We start from the raw sequence: 13118 nt of genomic DNA on the forward strand, positions 1-13118 counted from the left end.
CGGCCGTCCCCCGCAATATTTCAAGCCACCAGCGGCCACCAGTTGAGTGCGGGGCCTGGCGGGGATCACCAGCCACTGACCACTGAACGGTGTGTGTTGGCACGCTGCCAACTGAGGAGAAGCATCGTGCGTTGCTGCAATGTTTTCCTGGTGGAAGGTGTCATTGGTTCTGCCGTCGACAGCCCACAGAATGTGGATGTGATTATCTCTCAGTCTGTCTGCTCTCGTCAATATTCAACAATAATAGCACTGCGGATATATGCGGAGCCAGGCAGCCCGTAACGGCGGGAGGGGAGCAGACGACGACTGTTTATCCGCCGTTGTTTGGGGAGACCTGAGGTGACTGAGAAACTCGAGCATCACCTTCGCTGTCAACAAACCGACAACCGCCACTCGGCCCAATCCGTGCCGTGACGGCTTCATCAGATATTTCTTTTTGTCGCGACGGTGACATTATTTCTTTTTCAACCCTGGTCTCTCACATCTTAGCCCAAATTGCGCCCGCTCGAGAGCAGCGTTGCTCCGAATCACTAGCGAGATTGGGTCCCCTATCGTTTTTTTCTCGAAGACACCCCGGCCCCAGTAATTCATGCTAAGAGAACGGACCCATTTCCCAGAGCGCCAGCAATTGTTGTGCAAAAAAACAGTTCACCGTCCACCGCCCGTCCTGTTGCACTCGTTCGTCCCATGAGAGTAACAAGCCGTGTGTCTCTGTCTGCCATTCCGTAATACTGGCCCGCTCGTCCTCCCATCAGCTGTATCCAGTTTCTCGACGCTGTCAGCAAACGGCATAGAGCGAGACGGACATCTGAGACCATTCAGCTCACCCTCTCACTCAGTTCACTCAGCACAGGACAGGTCTGGACAGGGCAGTGACCTGTACACTGACACCGCTCCGGTCACCACCGCCGCTCTCACCCACCCTACACTCCCCCGACGCTGTCTCGACTTTTGACAGTTTCGCAATCGTCCGAGTCAATATCCATCGACAGGGTAAACAAACCCACACTTCTTGTTGACCCCCTGGAGTCAATCTTTTGGGCCATTTCTTGCATCCATCCATCCATCGCTTCGGTTCGCGCTAGGAGGCCTGCTGTTACGCCCGCAAGCTCCTTTTTCCTGGCCCTGGTCCTCGTCCCACACTCTCTGGCAACGCGAGAGATACCAGTCACGGTCGTCTCTTCGGCCGTCTTCCCTGCCATCCATCCTCGACAGGACATCTTTCCACAATACACTTTTGTCATTTCATGTCGCTCATTAACCCAGCTCTATTCATTCGCTCCTTTACAATAACAACTCCAACTGCCTACACTCCTTGTCAGCCACACGCTATCTAGAACTCACTCACACGGTCCGCTCCTCGTCGCGCCATCTCCACCACTACTATAATCGATCGCACACTCTGACGACCCCTCGACCCCTCGACACGCTCGCGAAAGTTGCTTCTGTAGGACACTGAATGCTCCGATAAACCGCACTGCTCTTTTAGAGAGCCTGTTTCTACTTGCGACTCGGCATTATCCGCGCTTCACTGCGCGCAACAGGGCGTGTGTTGGCTGGTTCCGGCGCCGATCCATTGTCAATTCGAGCAAGTCCTCGAAGACACAAAACACTCGAACCGGATATCCATCATTATTTACGACCATCAACATGACTGTCGCACACGACTTGACCCGCCGCGGGTCCACCCAGCTTGTCACCAACAACGGGCTACCCCTTGAAGACAGGTTCGAGGTGCTGAAGGAGATTGGAGATGGAAGCTTTGGAAGTGTCGTGCTCGCGAGAGTACGGACGGCGGGCGCCAGTGTTGCCCGTCGTGGTACAGTGGTATGGCTTATTGTTTTTCCCTTGACCAAGGTGCTGTTCTGACCATCAATTACAGGTCGCCATCAAGACCATGAAGAAGACTTTCGAGTCGTTTCAGCCATGCCTGGAATTGAGGGAGGTTGTGTTCCTGAGGACGCTCCCTGCTCACCCTCATTTGGTTCCAGCACTTGACATCTTTTTGGATCCATTCACCAGGAAGCTCCATATCGCCATGGAGTACATGGAGGGCAACCTCTACCAACTAATGAAGGCCAGGGACCACAAGTGCTTAGACAACGCCAGCGTGAAGAGCATCCTGTACCAGATCATGCAAGGTTTGGAGCATATCCATGCTCACAGCTTCTTCCACCGTGATATCAAGCCAGAGAACATTCTCGTGTCTACTTCAGCTCATTCGGATTTCACCAACTCTTTCAGACGGTATTCTGCTCTTGTCACGCCACCATCGACGCCCCCATCTTATACCGTCAAGATTGCCGATTTTGGTCTCGCTCGTGAGACGCATTCGAAGCTTCCTTACACCACGTATGTCTCCACCAGGTGGTATCGTGCCCCAGAGGTACTGCTGAGGGCGGGCGAGTACTCGGCCCCGGTGGATATTTGGGCCGTCGGTGCTATGGCCGTGGAGGTGGCCACCCTCAAGCCTCTTTTCCCCGGTGGAAATGAGGTTGACCAGGTCTGGAGGGTATGTGAAATCATGGGAAGCCCAGGGAACTGGTACAACAAGGCTGGTGCGCGCGTCGGCGGTGGAGAGTGGAGGGAAGGAACCCGTCTTGCTGGAAAGCTCGGGTTCTCCTTCCCCAAGATGGCGCCTCACTCCATGGACACCATCTTGCAGACTCCCCAATGGCCTTCGTCGCTCAGCCAGTTTGTTACCTGGTGCCTCATGTGGGATCCCAAGAGCCGACCGACATCTACTCAGGCGCTTGCCCATGAGTACTTTGCCGATGCCGTTGATCCTTTGCGCCCAAAGTCTGCGTCCAAGATCCTGGGTCGTAAACAGTCTGACATCAGTCGCGGAAAGGACTCTAACGCGACCACGCCGACGGCTACATCAAAGCCGTCTTCGTGGTTCAGAAAGTCGCTCATCGGTCGCTCCGAGAGTGTCGAGGTTATGGCCGCTCCGCAGCCCGCCCCGAAAGAAGCACCTGCTCCTGCTCCTGCTCCTGCTCCTGCTCTTGCTCCTGCTCCTGCTCCTGCTCCTGCTCCTGCTCCTGCTCCTCGCCCGGCCCCGATCGCTCGACCTGCCGCTCCCGTCGAGCCACCACAGCCGGTTATGCCTGCTCCACGACCCACGGTCGCAAAAAGAGCAACCTGGACAAACGGCCCTTCGAACGTCGCACCAATGCCCATTCTTCCCACCATCCGTCCCATCTCACCTCTATCGCAGACTGTCACAGCCCAACCCGCACCAGTGTACAATGACGCCTATGCGAATGCGGTTCAGAGACACGCCCCAGTTCAAGAGAAGTCCTCCAAGAAGATTGGCAGGCAGCTCTCAGTCCAATCGAACACCAATCACTACGCTGAACTTCACAGGCAACAGGCAGAACGAGCTCTCAATGGACAGTCTGGCTTGGTGTCGCCACCGAGTGGACACAAGGAGAGCTTTTTCTCGCACCTCCGGAAAAGAGCGAGGAGGTTCTCGGGCAGACATCAGACGCCCATGTCGCCCAGCTCTGACGATATGGAGGCCCAGGCAGGTTGTGGACCATGGGCGAGCAACCGCTCATCAATGGTGATCGACAACCCGGCACCCATCCCCGTTCCAAAAGACACGTATGAGTCCCTCGATAAGACGCTCCGCGAGGGTCAGCAAATGGCTGAGGTACCTCCTGCGCCACCGGCCCATCAAGTGAATCAACTAACGCCAAGCGGTAATCTCAAGCGCCACCACTCCCTCCCTCACCACCAACCAAGATCGGTCGATAATCTGCTTGTCGCCTCCCGAGGAACCGGTCCCGTATCTAGCAGGACACGAAGAGCCCAGGCTACGCACGGTGTCAACCAATACGACGACCCCAACGAGGAAGACGAACTTCTAGATGAAGTGTTGACCTCGACCCACCGTGCTATGAAGCGCCTCGACAACGAGAAGCCTCTGAGGCAATCAGTTAGCAATGTCGTGTTGACGAACCCTTACCCGACCCCTTCGCCCTCCGCCAGCGGAAACGTAATGCTTTTTGGTGACGGCCAAGAAGCTGTCACGCCCAAGCCATTGAACTACGACAAGAAGGCTGCCGAATACAAGTGGCCCACTCCCCCTTATGACGAGGGGGACTGGGCAGCTTCGGCTTCGGCAAGCATCTGGGCGGCGGGCAGTCGGTTTTAAGGTGCGACGTTTCTTTCCTGATGGTCTCTTGGTGACGACGGCGAAAATAAAAGTCTTGGTTTCTGGCTGGGTTTCATCGGATGGTGTTTCGGGATGGGAGGATTCTACTTGATTTGGTCTCATCGCTCACTCTCGACTCTGCCAAACGACGGCAGATATTTTCGGTTACAATGCTTCTCTCTGGATCGAATTCGGTTGTGGGGGCTCGTTTTTCAGTCTTTCGATCTTGCAAATACCCCCAAGGACGGTGCCGCCTTGTCGAGTGCTAGATTTTAATACCTTGTGGCTTGTTTCCTTTTTCTGTTTATTTCTCACATATCTCAAATTTCTGTCGTTTCAAATACCCCCATATAGATTGAGTGAGGAAATTGGGATATTTGGGTTTTTCTGTTTTCAACTGCACACAGCCAGCCAGCTTTGAGCCAGTTTGTGTCACATATGGTCGCTTGCTTTTTTGGCTGTTGTCGTTTTTCTTGGGAAAGCTCATCATCATCATATCATTTTGGCGTCTCACATGTATCGTCGTCGGATGGGGGGCTTGTTTTTTCCTATGTTAGAATATTTCAAGAAAGGATGGGGAGAGAAGATGAGAGGGGGACTTTGCTCATATTTTTTGTTGTTTTACACAAACCGCACATATCACGCACCACTGCACACACGCACACACTGTTTTTGAAGGGTGAGCGGGGGGCAGCAGCCGGCTGGCTTTATGGCTGGCTGTCTGGGGGGGTGTTGAATCTTTACACGGTACTATCTTTATTATTTTTTTTACACACACCTCGACATATAAGTTTACATACCTAACCTTCACAATTTTTTTTTACTTGTATGTCATACGAAGCGGTGTACCTGAGGTGTTTTCATGGGGATGAGTTGTGAGTGAGGGAGGGGGGAGGGGGGCTGATGATAGGATTGGTGTGTGGGGATGGGAGTATTGTTTATCACTCAGAATCGAAAAATGTTGCTTTGATATAGCTGTTTTGACTTTGTTTTTGTCGTTGTTGGGGGGATGATAAGTGTGAGATGAGATGGGGCGTATACCAGGTGGCATTTTGTGCGTTCATTTATGGAGAACAGGCGTATAAGGTCGCTACGGGGTGGTTTTCTGTTGTATAAAGGGTGATTTTGACAAGAGAGGTGAAGTTGTGTGTATCTACGGATACCCTAGGTATAGGGAGAGCGGCATATGCCATCAAGGGATGACGTCCAAGAGGCAAGAAGATCTGCGATAAGGCTATGGTGGAGTGTCACAACCCCCCTATTCTTTGCGTTTTGGATTTCAAAACCAGCTATTGCTTACATACAGCCAACGGGGTGTCCAGCCGCTGACAGCCAGCAAACTTGATTGTTTGTTCTGTCCGGTTTAACCCGCGTTTTTTGTCTTGGATTTAGTCCGAACTTTTTTCTCTGTACTGAGAGAATTGAGCGGCGCGGGGGCCTCGGGATACCGGGAGTGGCTTGCTTCTTTTGCCTGGTTTTCTTGATCTACTGTTTGGTATCAGGAGATGGATTGGCGATGGGCATTTTTGCCACCCCCTTTTTTGGGCAACAAACACACGGACGGGCGAGACGGTTCTAGAGAAGGGAGGGAATACCACATCACACGTAAGCTGAACGTATTTGACGGTATGTTTGAGAACGTCAAGTACAATTCCCATGGCAAGACCCAGTGCGCGGTGGAGAGAGATAAGATCGGATCAAAATTATCAGATTTTGCAAGGTCCTTCTTCAGGAACTCGATACTGAAAGCAGCATGGGGAAGTTTGCGAATATGATTCGATGAGATGCTAAGGAAGAAAGTGGTTTGTATCGGGGATTCCCGTGGAAGGGCCAGGCAAACGGTTATCAATGAGCAACTTGTTGAAGATCACCATTCTTTTCTTATCTCTCACCGAGTAGGAAGAAATCACGAAACATCACGACGGAGATTAGGGAAGTTGAGCGGCTTGGCAAATGGATAAGAAATGTTTGCCTAATTCGAGTACGTCGACAGCGAGATGTTTGCTTAGCGGCCTGAAAAAGCTTTCGTCATCACCAGGCCGCATCGGTTGTTGGTTTTCGCATTCGGCTCTTCTCAAAACCTTCCATATTATTTAATCCCCGAAATAATGCTACCAGAGAAAGGCTGTATGTAGCAGTAGCAACGCCATCACGTGAAACCCTCCTGTTTCTGATCCCTGTCCCGCACTGGACCTGCCAAAATGGAAACCCCCCCCCAAAAGAAAGAAACGGGCTGGACGGTCCGTTGGCAGTTCATCCCACCGTTTTGGTGAGGAAAGGACGAACAGTTGCCCGTTATGACCGCCAGTAAAATACAATAGTGAACAAGCCACCAACAGCACCACCACCACCAACCAGCCTTGCAGCTCGCCAGCGGGTTGCTTGCTCTTGGGCTGAGGGCTCCCCCACCCATTTCTCCCCTTACCCCACCATCCCAGTCCGTCCAATGCTATCCAGCCTCAGAGAACCACAACGCATGACCGGGCAAGGCAGCAGCATTCGAGACGACAGGAAGCTTTGAAAGGCAGATATATATATGAATTGTGGTTATTTTCTTGGCGGTATACGAAGACTCGAGACCTAGTGGGACGGGACCTTGCAGGTTATTTACGTCATTTTCCACGCGGCCACCTTTGGGAGGAGACTTGGCTAGGGAGCCAAGGGGGAGTGGTGATCTTTGACTTTTGGTGTTGAGGGGTTCATCGGAAGGCAGACGTACTTTGGGTGTTCAATAATTGGAAAGGAAAGATTACTTCGACAAGATTGAAAGTCGCTTCTCGTTCAGGAAGGGATTCAGAGATTGGAAGGTTTTATCGGGTTTGGGGGTATCAACGTTGTGGATACGGGCGTTCAGGATACGGGATTTGGCAGAGGTTGAAGGGGTGGACCGTCTCTCTTATTGTTTTCACTTGTATCACCACCACATCATCAGTCGATGCCGCCGTCACCATGAATATCCCTCTCCCCATCCACTCATCACCGAGTCTGCGGAATCGTGAAAGCAGAGACTATCACATCAAAAACAACACCTCCATCAGCAGCACTCAAAGAACACCGCCACCGGCGGCCGAGGCTATCAATGGCCCGGTTAGGGAGGCGGCCAGAGGGTCAGCGGTTATCAACGACAGGTTAATCGTTGGTGTCGACTTTGGAACTACATTCTCAGGGTAAGCTTCACCCCATCCCACCAAATCTCAGCATATACATATCACTAACATTGCACACAGAGTAGCAGCAGTCTACACCGGCACCCCAGACGACATAGAAATCATCAAAACCTGGCCGGGCGGCAACGGCATCACCTCAGACAAGGTGCCCACCGAACTATCCTACGACCTCCCTCCCAACTCACCCCCAGGCACCGCCCCAACGATAAAATGGGGGTTCCAGTTCAAACCAGAAGAGTCCCGCCTCCGGTGCATCAAGCTCTTTCTCGACCGCTCCCAGAAATTACCATACTATGTCTCACCCCTCGAAACCGCCGCCCAGCTTAAGAAGTTCAAGAAGACGGTCGCCGACGCCGTGAGTGATTACCTAACGCAGCTATACAAACACACAATGGACACCCTCACACGAAGATACGGCGAGACGTTTATGGCCTCGACAAAGGTCAGTTTTGTTCTCACCTGCCCGGCGGTCTGGTCAGATGCTGCGAAGAACACTACTTTGCAGGCGGCGGAGAGGGCCGGGATGGGGGCGGGGGGGCAGATTCAGATTATCAGTGAGCCCGAGGCGGCGGCCGTGTATACTTTGAAGGCGATACAGCCTAATCACTTGAAGGTTGGGGATAATTTTATTGTTTGTGACGGTGGTGGCGGGACGGTCGAGTGAGTTCTTGCTGCTTTTGCAGTTACCCCTGAGCCCGGGAAAAGGGGCAACGAAGCTGACAAAACACCCCAGCCTCATCGCCTACAAAATCGTCTCTCTGAACCCCATAAAAGTAGAAGAATCAGCCGTTGGAACCGGCGGGTTGTGCGGTAGCGCCTTTCTCAACTACCGGTTCGAAGAGCATGTCAAGTCCAGACTCGGACAGAGCAGGTTCGATGACATGAAGGCGAAAAAGGGCAAGACATGGCAGATGGGGCTGCGGTATTTCGAGGAGTTTGTCAAGAGGAATTTCAACGAGGACGAACATCAGGAGGTCAATGTGCCGTACGTACCCCTTTTCCCCCTCTCCCCTCACCCTCATGGAGACCTAACCAACAACCCCCTTTAGGTTTCCCGGCCTCCCCGACGACGAAGAAGCCGGCCTCGACTCGGGCTTCCTCGTCATGACAGCCGACCAAATCAAAGAAATCTTCGACCCCGTCGTCAAAGAAGTCTGCGAACTCGTCCAAGGTCAAGTCGACAACCTCCGCGCGTTGGGGGCGATCGTCTCGGGCATCATCCTCGTCGGTGGCTTCGGACAAAGCGACTACCTCTACCACAAGCTCAAGACTCACTTCACCAGCGCCGCCCCCCCTCCCTATAGTGAGAGACCCTCCCAGGCCAACATCGACATGCGAGAGCGGCCCTCGGTGGAGGTGATGCAGCCGGTATACGCCTGGACGGCCGTCGTCCGCGGCGCGGTTTTGCGCGGCTTGGAAGGTAACATGGTCATATCCCGAAAGGCGAGAATGCACTATGGCACGTCGTATGCGACTGTGTACGACGAGGAGAAGCACTCTGTGGCGGAGAGGTACTGGTCGCCGCTGTGGGAGAGGTGGATGGTCAGTGACAGGATGCAATGGCATATTGCAAAGGTTAGTCTCCCACCCTCTCGTCCCCGTATTCCAGTTCCAACATGCCAACAAAAGAGAAAACAAAAACAGGGAGAAGCGCTATCGCCCATGCAACCCATCGCCTTCCACTACACCCGCAACTTTCGCCCGGGGCAGTCGTTGGTCGTCACCGACGACCTCATCGCCTGCCAGGCTGATGAGCCGCCCAAGGCTTTTACACGGGATCTGGTCCACGTCTGCACGCTGACCACGGACCTCAGCGCGGTGCCCAGGCATTTGTTCACCAGACTGACAACCACACGCGGTGTTGAGTTTGACAATCTGGATTTTACCCTCGAGATGATCGTCGACAGTGCAGGGCTGGGGTTCGAGCTCAAGGTTGACGGGGTGAGGTATGGGAGGGTAGATGCTGAGTTTCACTAGTTGGTCGGTTCTCCTGATGTTACTGGAGAGTAGGGAAGCAAGGCGTCTGCGGTCAGGTTGTTGGTTTTTCGATACGGAGTTGGTTGCCCTTGCTTGAACCTGGACGAGGAGAGGGAAGAGATCATATATATATCGCACAGAACAGTCCTGGAACACAGAGTATGAATGAACCAGGGGATGATGTACTTGAACTGTTCTAGACAGGGAGTAACTAACCAATTTGCCCATGCTCTCTTGCATGTAGTATCCAGCCCCAGCCACCCCCCTCATGAAACTGCCTTGGAACAGAAGACTCGACATCCGTGCTGCCACGCATATGATTGCTCAACGGCAAAAGAATCACTCATTAACCATGCTATCTTGGTACTCTTTCCTTTTGCCTTTTCTCCTTTTTTTATTTTGTGCCCGTGTCATGTCATCATAATTCATCCAAATGCCCCTTAAGACGACAGGTTCGATGCCAAACCCCATCTCACAAAGTCCTGGAAAATCTCCATAAAATTGAAACAGAACACATTCGCTGATGTTAAACAAGAGACAGGAAAAACCACAAAATTTAGCTCGACACAAGCGAGCGAGCTGGGAACGAAGTGGTGAAAACAATGGGTAAGAATTGTGTACTGATTGGGAAACCCATAACTGGCTCCAAGGAGAGGCAGTACTGTCTATCGGCGACGTTTCTCACCGATATTGTGAGCTTGCTGTCTAGGGTGATCAGGTCGGTTGGCAAACCGTGAACCTGACGTTGCCACTTTATTGCTGGAAGAATGCTGAGGGAGATCGTCATACCCACAAAGGAGACGCATAAAATGGAGACGGGCACCTGGTATGCTCTACTCGGGAAGGATGTCATGGTCAGAAAATGAGCATGAGAAACCCGTAGGAAAGAAAAGACGAACATCACCCGTACTCTGAGCATACATCATCAGCAGCTCAGGATTATCCAAAAAGGCAATCGCCTTTTGACGAAGCTCTCTGCTCGCGTAATCCTCCTTCTCAGGTCTGTAAATCACATCCCACCAATGTCAGTTATTCCACTTTCCCCATCTCACAACAAGTATGAAAAGCAAGAAAAGTCTCACCTCCCTCCACCACCACCCCCCCCCAACCTCAACTTCGACGTCCCAATCCCACCCTCCCGATCACTCAAGTCACTCCCCTCAGACCCATCCCCCGAATTATAGGGGTCCTTCCCCCTCGCCTGACGATCGCGCATGACAGAAGTGAAAGCGTCGCCGTCGTCCTCGTCGTCGTTTGATAATGACGACGATGAAAGTGATCCCGAGCTGGTCGTCGCCGTCGTGTTCATATAAGCTGAATTGAACTTCCTATTGTTGAAGCTCTTATTGTGGAAATGTGCAAACGAGGATGAAGATGGACCTCCACCACCGCCGCCGCCACCGAAGTTGTGGTTGTGGTTGTGGTTGTGGTTGTGGTTGTGGTTGTGATTGTGGTTGTGGCTGTGGCTGTGGTGGTTGTTGCCCCCACCACCACTCCCTCCTCCTCCTACTCCACCACCGGATGGGCCTGCTCCAGGTGACAGGGACATGGCTGTTGCCCTCGAGTCTCTGTGAGTGAGGTGCAAGTTGCTTTGAATGAATGAATGAAAAAAAGAAAAAGAAAAGATCGATAAAAGAACTGTTCCTTCTGAAAATATCAGAAGACTCTGGCTTTTGGTGTTGCTCCCAGCTAATGGTAAATGTTTCAAAGAAAGAATCGCTCAAGTCCAATAAGGTAGGCAAGTTGAACAAGTGAAGTCGTGCAAGCACCACCCAGCTACCTCCAAAGGACCAGGTATGTGGGGCTAACTTAAAGCCGTACCACAGCGCCTACCTCTGCGTTCTCCTTCCCTCTCTGCCACTCAAATGTTTGCTCTTTCCCCCTCTCCTACTAGCCAGCAGGTTGCTCGCCTCACTTATGAACGCAAGAAAGAAAGAAAAAAACGTAACTGCACCCCCTCCTACTCCCATCTACTGCATTGCAGATGCACGTCCCCGTCTTGGGGCAAACATTCACGCAATGGATGGGACGGAAAATGCTCTTTTGCCTTCTTACTTGTAGCCTTGGCACATACACATAGACAGTTGCTTCTTTCCAAACCTGATCTAACCAAACCAGTTTAGCCGGCTTCCAGCGACTCCATCAAAAGTGTCCCGAGTCCTGGTAAGACACGCAGCAAGAGAAAAACAGTATCGGATACGGCTCCATTGTTCTCTTCTCCCTTTGTTCTCTGTTGGTTCTTGTCCTACGAAAGGAAAGGCCAAAAGGCGAGTGCCGGGACACATGGAGCTGAATCGGCAGCTACCCGATGGCTTGCCCCGCCCCCGCATATCGATACCGACATCATAAGCACCTTTTGCCCACAGGTCACGCAAATTATGGCTATGGATTATGTTGTGCTATTAACGTAAACTTCTTGGCGACGATTGCATACCGCCAAAAAGATCACCTTGTCTGCCATGGTTATGCCATGTGGCTGGCCCAGCCGTTCACCGCTCTACGACCCAGCATCGAGCAAACACACCAGATGATGGCCTCATCGTCTTGCCAGTTTCCATCCATCCATCCCTTGGTATTGCTGCCCGGTTTGATCCTGCTTTTTCTTGTCCGTTTGCCTCTCCCTGCATTTCTTCACCACTTTCTTCCCCTTGTCCAGCTGAAGCCATCCCAACATCAGGAACTAGAAACCGTCTCGAAAAAAATAGACAAAGGTAGAACCGGTCCCAGAATAAACCTAGAGACTTAACAACCTCTCTATGCCAAACCCTCCTTACCAACTGCCTCTCTCCTCCTCAGGTAAAAATCTCCTCCTCAGGTAAAAATCCCCTCCCCCACAACCCCCAAAACCTTCCCCCCCACCGCCGTCACCAAAAAGTAACAAACCCTCACCCCCCTCTCATCCCCCCCAACCTCATAAACCCTCACATCCCCCCCCTTCCCAACCTCCCTAACCGCCTCCAAAACCTCATTATTCCCCCCTTCCGGATCCCAATCCACCGGATCTTTGATCTCCACCTTTGCCCCCTTGGGATCAGTATGCCCAATCATCCTCGCAAACTCCTCCTCATCCGGCAAGCCCCCATCACCCTCCAACCTCAACGCCACAACCTCACACGGGCTTTCCGCCTCCGACGACGCAACCGTAAAAACCCTTCCTTCAACCGCCTGTTTCAGCTTCTCCGGAACCTCCACACCGGAGTCGACAAGTTTAAAGTGCTGTTTATCACTACTACTCGCGGCTTGGGTGGTAGTAGACGAAGAAGCGTTGGCCTTGTTCAAAAAGGCGAGGTAATCCTCGTCTGACATCTTGACGGCGGCAGTGCGGGAGAAGAATCGCTTCTGTCGGGGGAATCTTGACGCGGAGGAGGTAGATCGTAGTGCTTGTAGAAATGGAGCTGCGGTAAGTGTAGTGACTAGAGCTAGGCAGGTAGCAGAGTGGTACGATCGAGCTGGTGGGAATCGTGGACAAGAAACACAAAGCTTTGTGTTCGAGTACGCCGAAGCGTTCTTGGTATGAGTCAAAAGGAAGGAAGAAAATGGAATCTGAAAGAGGGAGGGAGTCTTGTGGGAAAAAATAACTCGACTAATTCCGTTGAAAAGGGGCGCAATCATGGTCATGAGCAGCAAACGGAAGCCGGCAGTTCTCGAGTTGGGCAAAGGCCGATGATGTAACCGCAGTTTTCTTGCTGGGAAGCTGTGACCAGTGAGCTGACGCGGGGCATCCTCAGCCAGAGGCAGTGTCAAGGACCCACTTTGATGCCATGGGGTGTGACCACTGACAGAAGATTGGAGGGGGCAAATTGCACATCGACCAC

General features: G+C 52.4%; 4 protein-coding genes across 4 annotated transcripts; 2 read left to right on the forward strand and 2 right to left on the reverse strand.

Annotated features, from left to right (window-relative positions):
• IME2 (Serine/threonine protein kinase) lies at positions 1 to 4159 on the forward strand (the record flags this gene model as incomplete). The annotated part of the gene is made up of 3 exons (XM_062877864.1): positions 1 to 1827; positions 1883 to 2978; positions 3021 to 4159. Exons 1-3 carry the CDS (start codon positions 1651 to 1653, stop codon positions 4157 to 4159), a joined length of 2412 nt encoding a protein of 803 aa, XP_062733681.1. The 5' UTR covers positions 1 to 1650.
• Positions 4160 to 7108: 2949 nt separating this feature from the next.
• QC761_307240 (uncharacterized protein) lies at positions 7109 to 9938 on the forward strand (the record flags this gene model as incomplete). Its single annotated transcript, XM_062877865.1, has 6 exons — positions 7109 to 7326; positions 7387 to 7986; positions 8060 to 8311; positions 8376 to 8901; positions 8971 to 9666; positions 9839 to 9938. 5 exons carry the CDS (start codon positions 7109 to 7111, stop codon positions 9301 to 9303), a joined length of 1929 nt encoding a protein of 642 aa, XP_062733682.1. The 3' UTR covers positions 9304 to 9666; positions 9839 to 9938.
• Positions 8020 to 11060, reverse strand: QC761_307250 (uncharacterized protein). Its single transcript, XM_062877866.1, has 3 exons — positions 10386 to 11060; positions 10203 to 10305; positions 8020 to 10136 (listed from the first exon to the last, which is right to left on the reverse strand). The coding sequence occupies exons 1-3, from the start codon at positions 10850 to 10852 to the stop codon at positions 9969 to 9971; spliced, it is 738 nt and encodes a 245-aa protein (XP_062733683.1). The 5' UTR covers positions 10853 to 11060; the 3' UTR covers positions 8020 to 9968.
• Positions 11061 to 12114: 1054 nt separating this feature from the next.
• QC761_307260 (uncharacterized protein) lies at positions 12115 to 12921 on the reverse strand (the record flags this gene model as incomplete). The annotated part of the gene is made up of 1 exon (XM_062877867.1): positions 12115 to 12921. The coding sequence occupies one exon, from the start codon at positions 12919 to 12921 to the stop codon at positions 12115 to 12117; it is 807 nt and encodes a 268-aa protein (XP_062733684.1).
• Positions 12922 to 13118: the final 197 nt, after the last annotated feature.

This window comes from Podospora bellae-mahoneyi, chromosome 3, assembly GCF_035222275.1.
Source record: "Podospora bellae-mahoneyi strain CBS 112042 chromosome 3, whole genome shotgun sequence".
Classification (NCBI taxonomy): domain Eukaryota; kingdom Fungi; phylum Ascomycota; class Sordariomycetes; order Sordariales; family Podosporaceae; genus Podospora; species Podospora bellae-mahoneyi.

Bases quoted from the DNA above. Each gene is read 5' to 3' on its own strand.
- QC761_307250 (XM_062877866.1), bottom strand. From the start codon at position 10,852: ATGTCCCTGTCACCTGGAGCAGGCCCATCCGGTGGTGGAGTAGGAGGA. The intron at 10,306-10,385 runs GTGAGACTTTTC...TGTGATTTACAG, and splicing joins GGGGGTGGTGGTGGAGGGAG to ACCTGAGAAGGAGGATTACG. The intron at 10,137-10,202 runs GTTCGTCTTTTC...CTTCCCGAGTAG, and splicing joins ATGCTCAGAGTACGGGTGAT to AGCATACCAGGTGCCCGTCT.